The following is a 20,109-nucleotide window of genomic DNA, read 5'->3' as shown; positions in this document are numbered from 1 at the left end:
TAAGAATTAGAGCTCAAATTTACTTTTTCTAATTGAAAATTAAGAATATTTTTTATGAATTGCTGCAATGTGGAAGTTTTGTAATTACTGCTGAAGATTCTTTTTTTGATTAATTTGTTAATGTAAAGGAACAAATAAACCTAGCACATTAAAATACAAATGTCACTCATGACCAACACTTCATCACCACCATGGATGAGCCATACCATTGTAGTTAATCAGCAGAGAATGTAGTTGTCTGATTTTAAGATGCAGAGACAAATGTAAATATCAAAAGGGCCCTAAAATCCTATTTTTTATCTCTGAAAAATAGAAAATTTATTTAATCTTTAGCTTTTTTTCCTAGCTCTTTCCTCTAATCTATATCCCTTTTGAATGCAGGTTTTGTTTATGTTTTCTAAACCCAGAAATCACTGTACTACTCCCTAACTCCATCTAGCTTTTACCATTTACCTGCTGTTCCAGGGTATTTTTAGTCAATGTACAGTTAGTGAATAGTGCCAAGACTGTCTTTGCTTCATCTCACAGAATGTTTTAAGAAAACATTTTAGAGGAAAGCCCATATGGTTTGCTATATCACAACTTCAAAGATCCCAGTCCTATAGTGATACACTTCCCAGCAAGGCACAGAGGAGCACTATCTCAGCACAGCTTCCTGGCAGGACTTAGACTGAATTCTATTTTTGTATCTTTTGAGTATAGGATCAACTCTTCTAACACATAATCACCAGTTTGCAATAGTTTTGTTAGAAGGCAGAATTGAAATTAAAAAAAAAATCATTTAAAAATAGTAATTTATGTAATCAATAAAGCTTGATATAAAAACAGTTACATTCACATTTTTACAGGGTGCTTGTTGCTCAGATTAATCTCAGTAGATGAAAAAGAAAGTGGTGTAAATGACTAAGCTAGTCATGCTTCTTTACTTTTAAGGAAAGCAGGAAATGATTCATTCCATAATTACACAACAATCAATTACCTTCAGGATGGCACATGTCACTCAACATTTCCCTTCAGTGAGACACCCTTGCTGTGGTTAATGCTCCTGGAATGTAATATTAATGTGGGCAGCACCACGAGGATTAAGCCTGACATGTGGAAGATTGCAATGGAAGGCTGACAACACTTTGGTGTGCTGAAGAAAGACTCAGAATGACAGATTGACAGGACTGTGAAGCTTGTGACATAAAGATCATTACCAATTAAGATGGAGGTGAAGGAAGAACTGGGGTCAAAAGGGCACCTGCCTCGTCCTCTCTCAAATTTGTGCGATTCCAGTTGAAACAGATGATCCTTAAAAAAAAAAAATACAGAGAACACCATAAACCCTACAGGCAAAGAAACACAGCCCTTAGAGACAAGTTTTAACTTTGTTATAGCTTTGTAGAGGGTTGACTTCATTAGGGAGAAAACACAATTACGGTTGCTCACTGACCAACTAGTAAAAATTCTCTGGGTTTCTACAAATCACCTTTGTGTGTGCCATGCCTAAAAAGAATTAAAAAAAATGCACTAAAATTGCACTTAATTTCATTTCTGTGGGAGTAGGGAGGAAAGATTCCTCTATCTTTTCTCCAAATTATCTAAACATTAAATAGATTTCTCACCATGGAATGTGTTTTCCCCCTTTAAACAATTTTTTTCCCCAGTGGATGTTAAATATATGAGACTGCGTTATCTTCTCTTCATAGCTTTGAGGTGTTTATATATCTTTATAGAAGTCTGTTTAGGAATGAATCCCCAGTTATGGTTTTCAGAGCAGATGTGATTTCTTCAGTGGATTTAACAGAATATCAGTATAAAAAAAATATTGGCAACTTGGTTCAATTTTTCTGTATAAAGTTGTAAAGATTGAGAAAGAATTTACAATTTAAATTTTCATTTGAAATGGTACATTTGTCTCAGCTTTCATGGGAAAGCCCATTAATGTCTGATTAAAATATCAAGTGAGAGCACAATATTTTTAATTTAGATATTAACTGAGCAGCATGCCACAAAACACAGAGATGGGGAGAATAAAAGGGCAAATAGATAGAAAGCTATGAAAGCTTGTTAAAAAATATGCCACACAGCCATGAAGTGTGTGACTAGCAAATATTTTGATAATTCAGTAGCTCCAGTTCTGTGTAAAGTTTTACTCAAAAGTCCACTGAAATGCAAATTATGTAAATATATGGGATAAATGTAACCTACTTGTTCATTAGAAGTTAATATTCCTAATATATGAGGCAAATATTTTGTGAGGCATAAAATTACAGGCAACATGAAACCAAATTTTGAGAAGTGCTTGCCTCTCTCTCTCTCTCTTACAAAACACATTATCAAAAATATCCAAGGGACTTTTTAGTCCTAAAAATCAGATTTTATTAGACCGGACTTTTCACATATTTATCAAACTCAATATTTCCACAGAAAAAATCTTGATAACCTACAAAATACAAAATTCTCAAGTGAATGCAATTGCCCCAGAAACTAAAAGAATATTCTCTTCAGGTGGCTTCATGACAGTTATGCTCTCCTGCAAAAAACCCAATCTACAAAGACAAGGATCAAAGAAGCAGAAGGTGGAAAACTGCAAAAGATAAAAATAACAAAAATGGTAATAAAATAATACTTTAAAAGGACAGAAAGAAAAAAGCTATAAGAAAAGTGAAAAGTTGTAGAGCTCTTAGTTCCCTCTAAATGACAAATAATTGAATCTTTATGTGCATTTAATTTAAAACAATTATTCTTGAATTTGTCATAAAGCCTTGACTTCAAAGCATTATTCACATCTTAATCCCCAGGTCAGACAAGCTGATGTACGTGTCTTCCATTCTCAACTGTCTAAATCACACATGTCATTTTGCTGCAAGTTCTGGTCAAAAAGAAATATTCCCAGCAATTAGAGAGCTTCTATAAAAAATGGGATGCACCTTAGAATGCAGTTCTGCACAAAGAGGACATCTGTTTCACATGTACTAGCAGTGAAAAAGTCGTAAAATAAAATAAAATAAAATAAATAAGGGGAAAACCATTCAAATTTTAGATAATGGACATAAAACTCATGAGGTAACAAAGCATTCATAATCTCACCTCTCCAGAAGCGCCTTTGTTGGCCTAACCCTGGTATATTAGTGCCTGGTTGTTAAAGCTGATGTAGCAGAAAATAACTGTCTTGGGTAGAGACTGATGGTGCAGGAATATTTTTTTATGCTGTATCAGCAACAATTTCACACCAGTAGTAACTATTCCCCCTCTGCTGTTGGGTAAATGTCAAACAATGAAGAAATATTTCCCTGTGTGTGGAAACCTCAGTCCCATTCCATACTTTTCAAACATCACATACCATGTTCAAAACCAAGTGCTGTAACATTTTGAGTCAACAGTGGATAAAAAAAGAGTGAGGTGCACTTAGGAAGGAAAAGAAAAACTCTCTGAAATAATGAAAAAGTACTTGGGAGTCATAATGGCATAAAATTTCATGTAAAGGAATTATTTCTAAAAACCATATGAAGTTATGTATTCTCTAGTTGGGTATTCAAAATAAAGTTACTCATGAAAAATTTTCTCCTCTGGGACCTCAACTAAACTATTTGGGAGTGAATTGGTTCAATAAAGATTTAGAAGTAAGTGGAGAGACAAACCAAGAGTCAAAAATTGATAGATTAATAGATTATTCTGGTCTCTGTGCTTTCTGTTTACTTTTACAAACAACTAAAAAAAAAAAAAAAAGGGTGAGCCCATGCAAGGAAGAAGTAATAAATTAAAGTAATAAATTACAACTGAACTGATTATAGAAAAAAACATGCTAAGGTGAAGTGATTGTGTTTGGGAATAATATTGTTCTGAAACCATTCATGAAGAAGTTGTATTATCCATACTTGCTGGTTTATCGTTTGTGGCTTGCATTCTGTCCTACACAGGGAATAGAAACTGAAAGTTTTTCTGCTGTTGGAGGAGATATGATCCCACCAGGTCATCATAAAACACATTTCAGTTTTGGTCTTCCCCTGATAAAATACCACTGGCACTCACAGCAGGGAGATGGGGCCATTAGGAGAGTCTTCTGGATGATGTGGAAGAATTTTCCATCACTGTACACAAAATTGTACCAGCACAATGAAAAAGCTACTAATTACTTCCCTGAGAATCAGAATTAAATCAATGATAAAGACAAACCCATCTCTTTCAACTACATGACTGTGGAATGAAAATGATAAACAATAACTAACCATAGTATCCATTCATTGTCTGGAATTTATGAATAAGGATTGTAGCTGAAATATATAATCTAGTGTTAACACTGGGGGAAGACAAAAAATTAGATTTCAGTGCAGTTTTGGTGGAATTTTTAAGAGGAGATCATTAGTTTTGATACAAAGCAGGATGTGTATCTCATAAATGCTTGCAGACACATGTAACTGTCTGAAAAGTTGCTGAAAATGTAAGCAATGACTCCTCCAAGAGAGATTTTCCACCTTCAGCTTTTAGGACAGCATGCCAAATTCCATGGTTCCAATAAATTATTCCTATCACTGGGACAAGTAACTGAAGTTCAGGTGTAAGATGTGTCAGCTTCCATGGGGTGCCAGTTTAAGTGAAATAAGCGTTAACACATTAATAATCAGCTTTGAAGGCTAATTCCATAATTCTAACCCTCCTTGCAGTTTTTGACACTGAAATCCCTTGAGAAATGTCAGAGTAAAACTGACAGTTTCCTCACAGATTATACAGCCCATCAATTCAACATCACAATTTATTTTATGGGCATTTCTCAGTGGTTAAGGTAAAAACTATGCAAAAGCACATATGGAGGGTTGGGAGTGGAATTACGTGTTTCTACATGTAGCTTGGGAAAAGAAATGTGCTTCTGGGTTTGATTTATGATACCAGTGACTCAGGAAACATAATACACTTTCAACTATTATTAAAATAATAACGTTCTTTCAAAGAAATAACAGATATTTTCGAAACATCAAGCATTTTGCCATTACCTTGATAAGAATTGATAATTTTAGACAATAAAGAATAATGTAGGCTATAAACAATAATGAAAGAAAAGGTCAATCAGAGGCATTAAAATTTAAAGACTGAATTTAACTTTTGTTGCAGAAAATTACTTTCACTAATGCCAAGTGCTGCTTTGCTCTGGGTCAAGACAACACTTATGCATGTGATTAATTTAAAACATATGCTTACTCCCATTCCTGTTCAGCAAAGCACCTAAGCCTGTTCTGAACATTAATACAATGGCTGTGTCTTTTCACTAAACCAGGGACTTAAAAATACAGAGGATTTAGTTGTGTTTTCCTAGGTTATTATTTTTATGAGAAAAATAAAATTGATTTTCTGTAAGAATTTGTGGTGTTTTGGTTATTTCACCTTAAACTGTATTATTTTCCACATAACAAAAGAAGTAAAATATATAATACTGGCATCTTTTAAAGGAGATTGAGGCCATTTCATAACCTTTAATTACATCCTTAACTGTATATGCATTTGTTGCAACAGTACTGACATGGCCTGCTCTCAAGGAGGCATGTGCATTTTTGTGGTTGGTAGGTTTTTTGTGGTTTTTTTTCTGGTGTGTGGTATGTTTTGATTTGTTTTTTGGTTGTTTTTTTTTTTTTCCTTACAAGTCCATATTGTTTACCTTGCCGGATATTAAATCATATTTAGAGTAAGGTGGAGAAAGTCTATACAGATTTTTGTAAGTATATTTTTAAACACTGGGTATACTATTCACTACTGCTCCAAAGCACCGGACAAAATTCTTTCTCAGCTTTAATGATCTCATAGTTCCTCAACTGAGAGTAAGAATGATAGTTGCATTGCATTTCTAGAGGTCATGTAATTTATACTTTTTTGAAGAGAACTAGAAAAAGGAGGGTTCATATGCAAAGTGAATTGAGAGGGATAAAATAGAGATGCACTGCTTGTGCTAAGCTATGAGAAATGCTCTTTTAAAATACTTAATAAAGCCACATGGTGCTAGTGTCATTTTATATTCAAGTAATTCTTAAACCATCAATAATGGGAGTGTACATTGCACTTCTTGTCATGATCAAAAAAATTCTATGCATTCACTCAGTATTCAATCATTCACATGAGAAAAATATCTAGTTACACCAATGTAACGCTTTACAAACCTCATCTTGATTTCCATTCTCTTTCATACTACAATGGCTTTAGTACAAATTCACATATAAATTTACTGCTTCTGCAAATATTTGTTTGTTCTTTGTATTCTCAAAATAGTATTTTTTCACCTCTTTTTCTTTTATACTTATCCTTACATTTTTATTTCAGCAAAGAAAGACACACTGAATACACTGTGCAGAGACCTCTTTTAGGAAGGATGAACCTTGACTTCCTCATTAAAAAAAAAAAAAAAAAGTTGAAAAATAACAGAACATATCTGTAAATCAGCAGAAAATAATAATTCAAATATAAGTCTGCAAAATGAACATTCAGCTCCATGACCTGCCTTAATCTGTACACTTGCCTCATCAAGAAGGCACGTGGTAAAAGAGATCTACAGGAAAATAATTTGTCCTTGTATAACAGCAGAAAATAATGTACTGGGTCAGGCCTGAAAAGATATCTCATTTCACCCTTTGTGTTCAAGTAGAATACTTTCTGTTGCCAAGAAAAATGTGCATTAGCATTATCTGATTAATATAGTCCCAAACATTAGCTAGGTGTCTAATTGCTGCAAAGCCAACTAATTTATTGAAAATTTAAAATCTAAACCTAGTGGAATATAATTGAGTTTATATAAAGGAACCTGTACTCCAAACACAATAATACTAATGAGTTCCTATTGCAACACACTGCCCTACGTAAGTCATTATAAAATAGGCATGCAGGTATATACGTGTGCAAGACAAGGATGCTCCAACAAGAAAAGAACTTTTCATGTAATACCTTCTTTAAATAATCCGTATACTAATTTTCAAAAGAATTTAAGCACTGGCAAAAAAAGTCTCTTCTCGTTGTCGGAGGATTATTAACTAAAAATTATACCTTCAGCATTCATTCAACTTTATTTTCCAAGCCAAGTGGGGATATAATATTAGGAATAGAGTCCTCAAAAACTGTCTGCAATAGTCAGGTCTCTGTTATTTGACATAATTAAGATTATTTGGGAGGTAGTATTTCTTCTGAGGATCTGTTTTCAATCCTCTTTACTATCCACTGACATACTGAAAAGATCAATCGCCCTATGGGATGAGAGTGCATAAAATATTATAGACATTAAATCCTCCCTAAAAATTCAGATGCATTTTTCAGGTCTGTGCATTTTATTCCACAGTTAAATGATTAAGACACATTGGGCTCCAATCTGAGAATGTGTTTAAAATCTGGAGCTATGTCAGACTGCTGTCTGAGTTTGCAAAAAGGATTAGCAATTTGTTACTTGTGTCAAAATATCTGGCCTAAAGTGACAGAAATAATATTTTTTCCTGACTTAATGAATGTGAAAAAATCTGGCAAAAAAAAAAAGACCCCCACACTGCACATAGAAATCAAAGGCATTTATCCTTAGCAGCTCACAGTATTTCAGTAGCAGTAATTGAATTGGTCAAAATTTTAGAAGGGACACCTTTGTGCCATCTTGAACTGGTCACTCATAAACTGATTAAGGGTCTTATGGCAAAGAATAGGGCTATCAGAAATTTTGATTATATTGCATTAATGTGATATTTAATATATACGGAAGTTCCTGGAAACCACATAAAGGTTCTCTAGAATTAAAATGTATGAGTAGCTGTATATGGTGATACAGTCTTATAACCAAGCAAAAGCGAAGGTAAAGATAGTCCACAAATGTGATACAAAAGTGAAGGGATTTCTGTGGGGAGGTGCAGAGTCTTTACACAGAGCCTTACTAACCAAGGCTTTTCCTCTTCCATGATTTTGACAACTTGTGCTGAGACTGAGGGTTATATCAGAGCAAATACCAAATAAAATCCCCTCTAATGATAATGATTGCTGTCATAACAAATAGGGACAAAGATCATGAACAATTTTATAAAAAAGAAGGATGCAGCTCTAAGGCTTGAGCTTTGGTGATGAAAGGAGGAAGAGGGATGCATTGGACATGGAAAGAACAACTACATTAAACTGGGAATGGATTTCTGAAGACTCAGATCCCCTGTTCTGTCTGTCTCCATGGTGTGCAGCCTTAGACAGCCAACTGCCCTTTTGCAGAGCTTTACCTGGGGATGTCCAAATTGGCCATTCTGGAAAAAAAAGGCAGAGGAATGGATCCATTGGCTCCTGATGACACAGATGAACTGCTAGCAGCACTTCTTTTTACTTTTTTTATCTAATAAAATTTTTCCATTCAGATATTGGCCAAATAAGAAAAATATCAGCCATATATCATAGAAGGATTATACAATATTAAGAGTGCATCTTATAATGCAAAAATATTAACTAAACATTTTTTCCCTGGTTTTAATTATGATGCCTAACACCTTATTGATTATTAAGTCTATTCTTCAAACAATGATATAGACTTCACCAGGTGCTATCACTTAGAAAAATACTTTCTCTCATAAGTAAATGTGGCAGAATCTAAAAATCATTGTAATGAGAGCTAGAATATTTCAGTAACCCCCAACAAATTACCACACAGGTGGAGGATTTCTTTCTCTATGGGATAACACTGTTATTTCTCTGTATGGATTCATTCTCCCTGGACCATCTGTGTTTAATCTTGCAAAGGGCAGGTCTAATACGATGGAAAATTCATTTCATATGGCTGATCAATTCACACACTCTACCAATCTCCCAAATTGAACTTACGCTTCACGTATGGCCAGATTTAGACAATATTCAAAAGTAATGAATGCCATTCACCTCATTTTATGGATGGAGAGCACTGTCAAAAAAGCCTGTTGTCTATTATAAATGTAAGAATGACTGATAAGAGCGACTGTGCTATTACAGAATACTTGACTTTCTCCAGAGCATTTCAGTAAGTACATAGGTATTTGATAAACAATGTGCATTGTTGAATTATTAAGAAATATAAACAGTTGACATATATCAAAGTACAGTTCTTATGAGGTATCATTGATGAATTCTCTTTTACTGAAGGTTTCCCTAAATTTTATTTTTGCTAGAGAGATGATTTTTTAAATTTAGCAGTGATTTAAATAATCATATGATTTCTTTCCTAGTAAAGTTTACAAAAGTACTGAGGAGGACAAAACAAGAAAGAGAAAAGGTTAATGAGAGCTCAGGTTATGGAATGCTTGGAATACTGAGTTAAAGGTCAGAAGCTTGCTAAGTAGATTTCAATATAACCATATCCAAAGTGTTGCATCTTGGAATAGGGAACAGAGTTTGTATCTGAACTACATCAGAACAACCTAGGAGATGGAAGTTCAGATCCTTCTTCAGAACGCTTTCATGTCAGACTGAGGTGCCTGATTTAGGCTCCTGGATATCCCAGATGCCTTGTTAGAGCTGACACTGACAGACAACACCAGCAATGTCTTCATTTACCTTGTTAGACAAGACTGATAGTTAGGTGCCTCAGCAAAGTGTGTAAACTGGGATAACTTTGTGCTCCAAATGAAGAACTTTGGGTCAAGTGCAAACCGCTAAAAAGAGATTTGTCATTGAGATGCCATGCCAAGAACTCAGCACTTGAGTCCATGAAAGAGGAAACTCAAACAGAGGTGGGGCAGTGACCTTGCCTCTACACACACCATGGAATAGCATATGTGATTCTAGTGTCTGCACTTCCAGAAGATGTGAAAATACTGCAGAGAGTTCACAGGAAGGACACAAATAAGATTGAGGAATCCTGGTGATAGGAGGTTTAAGGAGCTATATTTATTCAGCTTATCAAAAAAAGTGAAGAGGTGGCTTAATCTTTGTGCATAGGTACTTACATGAGGAAAAGATGTGGAAAAGATAGTGGGAGACTTCAACTTTGCTATCAAAGGCATATCAAGGTTAAATGACAGGAAGCTGAAGTTAGAAAAATTTAACCTTGAATAAGTGGCTATTTCCTAACACTTAAATTAATTAAATATTAGAATAGCTAATATTTAGGTCAGAAAAATAGTGGTGTTACCCTTTTTCCCTTTTGCAGCACAGCACCTTTGTTGTTTGCTGTGAGCATACATGTTGTCTTCACCTAATTAATTTTCTCTCTGAGTTAGGTACCATTTTAACCGCTCTTGAAATGTATGCATATTAAACTTCCACAACATGAAGTGCTTTAATCTAAATGAAGTGTGGGGTGTGTGGAGGTTTTGGAGCAATTTGTCACTCTGTGGTGTGGGTATGCAGACCAGAGGATGTAAATAAACCCCTCTGGTAAAAGATTTTATGACATGTGTTGCTCACTTAGCAGAACTTCATGTCTGTTAAGTGGATGGTGCTCCAAATGTTGGCTTTTCACCCATGCAGAAGGACACTGTGTCTCTAAGCAAACATTTTCAGGGCAAGAATTTGTCACACATTCTATCTAATGAAGAACTGACCAACACCCACTTCTATTTGGTCAGTGAAACCAGATGTTCCTCCTCCTTAATCCTCTGAAAACAGTGTGGAGATGAGGTAATAGGAACAAGCATGGAGAGAAAGCAACTTGTCAGGCCATTGCTTGTTTTTATTATAAAACTACGTCAGAAGAAACTTCATTATTGTAAAATAATAGACATAAATGTCTACAAGTTTTGCTTCTCAACAAAATGAAAAAATGATGACATTACCACATGTTGGTCATGAGAACAAGAATTATCTCAAGTCAAAGTTAAGTTGAGGTGACTGGCACATTCTCTCAAGACTTGCATATGAATTCACTCTAGTTTGTTAAAGCAAGAGCTGAGGGGCTCATGTTGCCCACATTTGGTTGGTTTAGAGGGGTAAACAGAAAGCTTATTGAAAATTGAACCTTGTCTTGGTTTTGCATTGAATTACAAAACATACAGAAAAAGAAATGTCCTTGCCACACTCAACAAAATATTAAAGGCAATGCAGATTAGAAAGAAAAAGTTACAACCTGACTGAACTGTCTGCCAAGAAAAAAAATACACCTGCTGCTTACTAAAGGCAAGTCCTCTCTTACAGGACTAAAGACTTGGAATTTAGAGCTGGTCTTCCCTGATAAGCAGAAACTCACTTGGCTAATTGAGGAGCAAATAACATAGTAAGGAATACATCAGATTAGGAACACCTAGAGGAGAATCCCACAAACCACCCATGCATTTTGTGGAAAGGGTGGCTTAGTCCATCAGCCCTCTGAAGTGGAGAAATACAGCTGTAGGCAGTTTACTGAGTTAAATGAGGCACTGAAAATGGCATCCTGCCAGCTCCATGTACATATTAAAAATTTACAGTGTTCTGGAGGAAAAATTCTTCATGAACTGTTCCTTCCCATAAATTTAATTCCCTCAACAGGTTTTGTCATGCAGAGATGCCTTCCTCTCCAGGAATCAGCTCTATCTTGTCCCCATGTAGCTTGCAAAAACCTAGGATATTGTTTCTGCACACCGTTTTCCTTTAGAATTTCTACTAATTTTGCTGGAACTATGGAGGCAGAGTAATTTTTTAGCTGTACTTTGTGAAACTCCCATATGGACTTGTTAAAAGTGCTTTGTGAGTTAGTGAATAAGGCACTCTGGATCGTTGGAAGGCCTCCAGAGCACTCCTACAACTATTGCTCTACTAATAGATACCTCATACAACTGAAATTATTACCTGACTGCAGATAGATCCTTTGATTTATCTAAGGTTCATTAAAACTCACCCAGGGTATTTTGAGCTACACAGAACAGTGTCAGAGTACTCTTTTACTAGCAGCTAAATGTGGCAAAACACAGACTGAGACAGAAAGCACTTCTTTCAGCACTTGTCACCTGCTGCCAAATGGAGAAGTTTATAAAAATGCAAAAGGAAGATACTAAATGAAGGTTTTTCCCCCTTCTCTGCTCTACCCTACCTTGTTGGCATCAAACTCAACAAGAGACACAAATGTCAATTTGATGAGAATCAAAGTAAAATGAGATTTTCTTTTTCCTGAATTTTTCTTAATCTTCTATATCTGGTTTGAAGACTTAGCTCAGATTTTCCCTCACGGAGTACATGGGAAAAATGCATATGTATTTCCTCATGAGAAATTTGGGGTACAGGGTTGCTGACTCTTGGTTTCTTCAGGAAAATAATGTTTATTTTAATGAATTTGCCTTAATTTCTGGAAGAAATACAAAAAACTCATGGAAGAACCCAATATTTTCTGACCTGCACTGACTTTTTGTCATTTGGAAGCATTTAATGAAGTCAGAGATAATGAACCCACTTACTGGCTGGCATTTAACTTGCTAATGTTTTCTTGGACAAGACTTTGTAATATGTTCTGTTGTAAACACCACTAGTTGTTCTATCAGCAAAGTCAGCACTCCTGTTTTTCCTAATTTGCAACTTATTTCTAAATGGCAGAGAAACACTGATTATTTTGCCGAAATCTTTAAATTTGGAAAAGCAACATTGATCAGAGTCAAAGTAATTAGAAACAGAGAAAAAGATAAAAAGCTGTTGTCAGTGACTATACTTATATATTTTTAGAATTATAATAACTGACAACAGCTTTATGAAACTGAACAGCCTGGAATTCCAAAGTGAAATCAATTAAACCAATATTGGGATAGAATGCAGTAAACCATTTTATATTTATTCTTTCAAATTGATATATAGTGTATAATAGAATTTTTAAGTAATTTGATTTAGAAGAATATATTTGGCTATACTCTGGTGGTACAACACAAGGTTGATTTAGAATTAAATAAAACCAATATTTATTACTTGTTGGTTTAAATGATCAACATATTAAGACAAAATGCATGGTGTAATTAAATTTCTATAGCCGTGGAAAGCACAAAAGAAGCTATAATGTATCACAGTACAACGTACATGCAAGATTTCAAAGCACATTTCAACCACTAAATAGTAGGATTAATACCTTCTACAGAGGCTGGTTGAGGAATGGACATTATTACTGTGTTTTTCAAAAACATTAGACATTCTGTTCTAAGGCAGCTCAAGGTATAATGTTCTGCTAATGAAGCAATCAAATTCTGACTATTTTTGGAAAACTCCTTTTGGCTTCGTGATTTGTAGACAAGAGCTCAGTGTTCTACAAGACACAGCTCAAACCTGGTTTTAATATGAAAAGATGAATTTGTGGTTGTATAAGTATGTAAGATTGTATACAGGAGGCAGAATGCTCCTTTTCACAAACTGTACTGCACCTCACAAACCCCTGCTAAATCAGGATGCCATACAGTCTGCTTGTGATCAGGGCTTTGGGGAATTTTCACTGCTCCAAGGAAAACCAGCAATGCTTCATTTTCTTACCAAATGGCTATTCTGAAATTGATGACTATGCAAAAGTTTGTTGGAAGTCAACAACAAAATAAATGACCCTGCAACATGAGACTAGTGATCACCAAGTTCCAGAGCCTTAACTGGATGTTAGGTTCCAACAGGCTCCTCTTTGGTCTGCTCAGTAAAATGGAGGAGCCAATGTTGCAGAAGATGCAGTCCTTCTATTCTCTCATGTGCTTAAATGTCTCTCTAAAATCATCTCTAGTTTACATTTATATACCATTAATAATTTAAGAACCTGCAGTTTTTACTGAGAGGGTCACAACCTCCCTACTCCATCAGCCCAGGGAGCACTACTGAAACTTCTAGTTAAGGTCCCTGACCACAGAGCAAGTATTTTTCTATGGTGATACTGCTGATTCATAGTTCCACATGGAAGTGGGCATCTACCTTCCTATGCTGCATTAGTTACGTACCTGGATACACAGAAGTTTGTCCTAAAGGGCTCCCTCCTTTCCTGCATCCACACCTTACACCTCAACATATCTGAGAAGTGCCATTTTTCAAACACATATGAGCCTCAAACATACCTTGTGCTACTCAAACATGAGGAGGTGTAAAGAGGTATGTAGTAATATTTTAAATATTTTAAATACTGTTTCATTTGCTACTATCACACAGTGAGAAAATAGCCAGAGAGATGAGGTGGAAGAAATAGGGGACAGTAATTGGAGGTTTTTTGGAAAAGAATACTCTGACACCAGATAGATCAGCAGAGACTAAACAGCAGTTTTCTGCACAGGGATCTTGTCCTTTCACTTCCTGCAGTTACACCATGTCCTTATCACTCAGAGAAAGCAAGATTTGCCCACTCAACCACATACCATGTGCTATTTTTAACCTACCATATAAATGACAACTGTCTTTTGTTAATGATGACGGTCAGTTTTTCAGATAACAGGAAACAGTATAGCTACTTATTTGTGTAGAAAATATATTTCCTGTTGGAAAAAAAAAAAAGAAATTTTCCCATGATTTCAGTGTGGGTAAAATTTTAGAACCTCAGAGTGAGAAGGGAGAATAATAAACAAAAATAAGGGAAGGAAGGACAGTGATAGATAGGAGGATGATCATGGGCCACACAGTCTTATATATATATATCTTGTTTCTCATATTTTCATATTTTGTTTGATTGGCTTCGATTTTTATTATTCTGTTTTTTATGCTTTCTAAAATAGTATTCCTACATATACAGCCATTGCTTCCTTCAAACTCTACTGGGAAGCCAGACAGGAGGTTTGTGAAAGGAGCAAAGAAGACATGCAAATTTGCCTTATTTTAACATTATCTGGCTCCTTCCTTAATTTCAGAATCCAGTGTGCTTTTGCAATTCATACAACTCTGAATCTAAGTGCTGTGCTGGAGTCCTAACTTCTGAGATGCTTCTCATTTTGACAGCACAGGGAGGTGCACAGCATGGATTGGATCCTTGGAGATTGCTTCTGGTGATGTTTTCATTTGTTTTGTGAAAAGGATGCATCATTACTCAGAAAAGATTAATCAAAAACATTTGCCTGAAGTAAATCCCTTAACTGATTTCTATGAGTATACTTTAAAAACTTCATATGAAATTAATATTTATTCAAACCAAGAGTTCCTGGCCATCGGGGAGAGCAAGGGTTGGAGTCAGAGAGCCAGGAGTCTCTCTGAATTCTTCAGGGAGAAATCAGAGTGCAGGGATTGAATTAAAGCTTTTGGATGCATTGAAGTATGTTAAGCCATTCACATATGCAGTAGAGGTGTAAGTTTAAGTTTTAGGATAAGTAAGTGAGTTAGTAAGTTTTAGAATGAGCTTAACCCATTGCAGTTGGTGTCTAAAACATCAAAAATGTAAGCCCAAAGCAAGAATTCTCTTGGATGGTGCTGTAGCATCAGCTCCATGACAAGTGTTCAGCTCCACCAGGAGACATCATGTGAACCAACTAAACAAAATCATTGACCAACAATCCTATCTGACACCTGCCAGTTAAAAGCAATTTTATCTCTGAGTTACAAAACATCTCCATCTATTAAGTCCCACCTGACTAAGCACACTTCCAAGAATCCCAGGTTCAGTTCCTAAAGCTGTCATCACATGTGCCTTCAGCAGCCTAGATTTGATGCACAAGGAGTTTTACATGCTAATGTAAAATGAGAGGTTGGTACTTCTTCTGAGTCTTTAAACCTGTTCTAATATAGCTGAGAAAGAAAGGATCCCAATTGCTAAGATGTCCAGACAATTTCTATTTCTGCAGAAGAAATGTATTTAAAATATCGAGATGGTATGTTCTTATTGATCTCCACAGTATTGCTTCACTCAGCTGTAAACATCACCAAGCAGCTTACATGCACTTGCTGAACAAGATGAATATAAAGAAGTTGAATTTACCAAATATTTGTTAAGAAATTCCATCTCCCATCAAACTAACACATATTTTGATATATAATGTATTATTTAATTTCTTAAAAAATAAATAACACCAAAAAAAAACCACAACAAACCCTGACAGATTTAGCTAACACTCCCCCCTAAAATTTTTTTTTTTTAAATTACTATATCAGCTTATCTAGTAAAAAGCACACCAAAAAATCCTAAGATGAAAAAATCTTTGAATTCTTTCTCTAATTCTCCAGAATACACTTTCAAATATTGATTAAATTCTAGTCCAGCATTACATTCCATCATGGAAAATATCTGTTATATGAGAACTGTGAACAACTGAATTTTTTTTTTTTTTTAACCAGAGGCTTTGCTGGAATCCTGGAATCTAGACTGAAAGAATCACTACTGTAAACCAAATTTCTTACCTCTGATGGATGTCCAGCTCTTATAAAAGTACAGAGTGGATCAAAAGCTCCTGTTCCACAAGCCAGAAGATGGGTCCTGTTGTGTCGGTGAAGGACACGGATGTAATTTGCACATTCATCCTAGTTTACATAAAAAATAAACATAGGGTAATATTAGATTTTAATTTTAATATTTTTTTTGTATCCAGTGTAATTGTAGCTGATGTTCTAATACTAAATCTTTCTATTCTATTTCCCTTTGTTACTAATTCTGTGCCATCATTTTCATGGCTGTGAATTTTTACATTAAAAAGGAAGTTTAGTGCACTGATTGATCATGTTTTATTTTAAATACTTAACTAGTTAGGAGTTACTGAATTATAAAAAACACACTTTTGAGCTTCTTTAGTCTTGGAGATAGTCTGCAAATCTGAATAGACCTTTACTACATATTACTGGATACATAAGACATAGAAATAAGACTCAGAGAATAACTTGTGAATGGCCAGCAAACAGTTAAATAAACTTTATCTCGAGAAAAAAAAATATAACTTTTTTAATTGCACCATTAATTTCTTGTAGAAATAATTGTTAATCAATATTTTTATATTGTATAGACACATACTTTGTCTGTTTCCACTGTTTAAACCCCTTTGAAGAAAAACTATTAATTTTCTCCAGGGCAATACTTTGGGACTCATTAGTGTATTTGCAGCTTCATAAATATTACAATTAAAACATTTTCAAACATCCCTTTGAATGGTGGGGTCATTATTCCTGTGCTAAACTAGAAACTGGAGCCAGTGAGATAAAAGTATCCCTTGATTTTGGAACTCCTGGGATTCCTGGGATTTGGTTTTAGATTTGGTTTTTGGCATTTTGCAATGGTTTCTATGAGTGGAGTAAAATTGCTGTTCATTTCAATTCTACGCTAAACATTTCTGCAACTTAGAACCCTGATCTTTAGGAGTCACGTCAATTTTAAGACATTTAAAATGGAATTAATCTGAGCTAACTTTAGCTGTTCTGGTATTTATACATGTAATTTATGCAATTCTCCCAGGTTTTTTCAATAGTCAGTGAAATAGGCCAGACATCTCCAAAAGGCAATTAATACAATCCTGGTATGAACATGTAAAACAGAGTGGAGGAATTTCCTTTTTTGAAAATTTCCAGTTCTTCACTGATGACTACTCTCGTTTTTGGACTGCTCTATTTGTGTGAGAAGAATCCTGGATCTTATTAACCAACGAAAAGAACTTAATGTCTAAAAGGAGGAGTCTGCAGGGGATACATGGGCAGAATTCAACACTTGCAAATCCATATTAGGTTCAAATCTAAGAAACCGTCTTTCTTCTTTCTTCAAATCCTTGAATTATTCAGTGTAAGTAAAAAAAAAAGGGAAAGAAATCTCCCCTGCTACCTGATTTTCCTTAACTGCTCATCCTCAAGATATCATGCTAATTCTAGAAGTAACCTGCACAAGATATAACCTGTTTTGTTATTAAATATTATGTATGTGCAAAGGGCAAATCAACCTTTTAATATCTTCCTTTTGTAATTTATTGATTTGTAGCTAATTTCTTCCTTTTTTTAAGGAAATAAAACCAGATGAATTGGTAGAAGAATGGGTCGTGATCCTCTTTGTATGGATCAGCACTCAATTACAGAGGTGTCCCCTTTTTATGTTCATTTCCAAAATGTTTGCTGGCTGCTGGTAGCAAAATGCTATTCCATAGCTATTTTATGATGCCAGGAAGATTTTGAATAGATGCTTTACTGGATGCTGATGTTCTTCCTGATTCTCCCTCTCCTCCTCCTGACTTGTTCCCTCTGTTTGCACTCAGTGGTGGTCTGTTCTTTACTCCATAGTTTCCTGTTCTATTCAGAATTTGCCTTCAGTTCTTGACCTTTGTGCCAAAATCATTTTAGGGACTTAAGATTTATTTTTAAATGGGAAAATTCTACACATTTTTTTTTCCTTTGTGCCTTTGTATGAATGCCTGAAAAATTCTGCAAAAATACCCTAGGATGCAAAAATACCAAAAATAGAAGAAAAATAATTCCAAGTGGCTAGACTTGAACATTTATAAACAGATGACAAAAGGTGTTGTTCTGGGAAGTGTCAGGCAAAAAGGCATTGCTGATAACCCTACCAATAAAGTACTATACACAGAGCAGGGAAGACATACATCATGCATGGGGACATTGAAATAAGATTTCTTTATTCTATACCAATTAATTATATACTAGTCATGTATTGTCATTAGGATGCTCCATAGATATATTAATAGATCTGTGGAATTTTATTCATCCAAAATTTCTCAGTGTGGAGGAGTGAGGCATCTCTACAGAATTTGATTTCTATATCTGAATGATTTCCAATTCTGATAAAGTAACTCAGAGTAATTGAAAACTCTCACACCACAGGCTGACAGGTGTGATTCCTGGCACACTGGATGACAGCTGAAGGATTTTTTTCCTTGCCTTCACTTGAATCAGAAAAGCATGGCCTTATTTTAACAGTATGCATGTGTTGTTGAGCCTTTTTTAACTGTCCTATTAAGTCTGTTACAAGCTCTGAAACTGTTTATGACTACAATACTTGCCATTTTACTGCTACAACACAAACTGATAAATTTTAAAGGTTATACAAGCTTGTAAAAAATGGCCTATTCCATTATATAGAAAGAGGTAGCAAAGTACATGTGAAATATTTCAATTCTGAGAACCTTATTACAATATAATCAGTTCTGCTTAATTATTATGCCTTGAGTAACAGATCTTTTGCAAAGGAAAATAATAAGAAGAAAGAGCATGGTAATAAGCAAAAAAGTTTGAAATAGAGTAATATTTTTATAGAGTTTATAGTGTGAAAAATAGCATTAAGAAATTAAAATTGACAGTGGTTTGATTTTAAAACATTATGGTATTAAGTCAATATTGGGTACAAAAAATGAGGGTGAAAAGAAAAATAGGAGGAAAGTTTTTGATACTAATTTAGATTCCTTTCAGGTTGAGTGATTTATCTTACTGAATACTGAGCATGCTGATGAAAATTACTAAGGTTTCCCTGATATTAATTAGTGTTACTCATTCACATAGTCCATACATCAATAAGTCTCATGTGAAGATCAGAATATTGTTTGGTATTACGATATTTCCAGCTTTCAAAATTTTAATGTATTTTTCTTAAAGATGTTGCTTCTAGAATCTTGTGATTATTTGAAAGTTCTGTTTTTTTCTGTAAATGGAGCAGTTACACCAAACTTTCATGGTACAGAGAAATATGGCAAACATTTGAAGCTCTTTAAATGACCACATTCATACAATGCAAATTTGAGGATTTATTATTACAAACTGGATTGCAAAAAGGTTTTGAGTTTTAGGAAGACATGAATCTGAGGGGGCTATCTTTGCTTTGAAACAACAGTACCATTTCTGCATTTATTTAACAGAACAAATATTGTCAGAGTATCAAAAAATATGCAGTGGTAAAAGATGCTTTAACTAATAACAGCCTGTGCTGAGAGGCAGTATCAAATAAAGGCCAAATAATTAAGATTTAGGATTAACTTAATATGACCATGAAGTTCAGACATTGTAGAAAACCACCATTTTCAACCAAAAGCACCTAAAATTATCAAGGATATAAAAGTAACTTGAAAAACTACAATGAACGCTTAAAGATCTTCAAAAAAGGATCAATGCTAGGTTAGATGAACAGGAAGAGTTGGGATATTATTATTAATTATTATTATATCATTATTATTATTACTACTACTCCTCCTACTACTTTCCAATCTGATTCCAGTACCTTAAGGAGGACAGTTCTCAAGCTTTTACTTCAGAAAAAGTTTTTATAGCTTCATAATTTACTAGGAATATATGGTGCTTATTGCTGAAGCTGTTTGCTGTTTCTGGGCAAAGCTTGTATGTCCCCTTCCATGT

The 20,109-nt window shown here is 34.7% G+C and overlaps 1 protein-coding gene across 1 annotated transcript in view; it reads right to left on the bottom strand.

Moving 5' to 3' along the window:
* SEMA3E (semaphorin 3E) overlaps nt 1–20,109 on the bottom strand; it is a 131,194-nt gene that overhangs the window by 34,051 nt on the left and 77,034 nt on the right. The window contains exons 4-5 of the mRNA XM_033058742.1: nt 16,180–16,299; nt 1,200–1,293 (exon numbers count right to left, since the gene is read on the bottom strand). Of these exons, the coding sequence (XP_032914633.1) occupies nt 1,200–1,293; nt 16,180–16,299 (214 nt within the window). The remainder of the gene's footprint in view (nt 1–1,199; nt 1,294–16,179; nt 16,300–20,109) is intronic.

The sequence above is a fragment of the Catharus ustulatus genome, chromosome 4, assembly GCF_009819885.2.
Source record: "Catharus ustulatus isolate bCatUst1 chromosome 4, bCatUst1.pri.v2, whole genome shotgun sequence".
NCBI classification, from domain to species: domain Eukaryota; kingdom Metazoa; phylum Chordata; class Aves; order Passeriformes; family Turdidae; genus Catharus; species Catharus ustulatus.
This window is presented reverse-complemented; position numbering and strand designations above follow the sequence as displayed.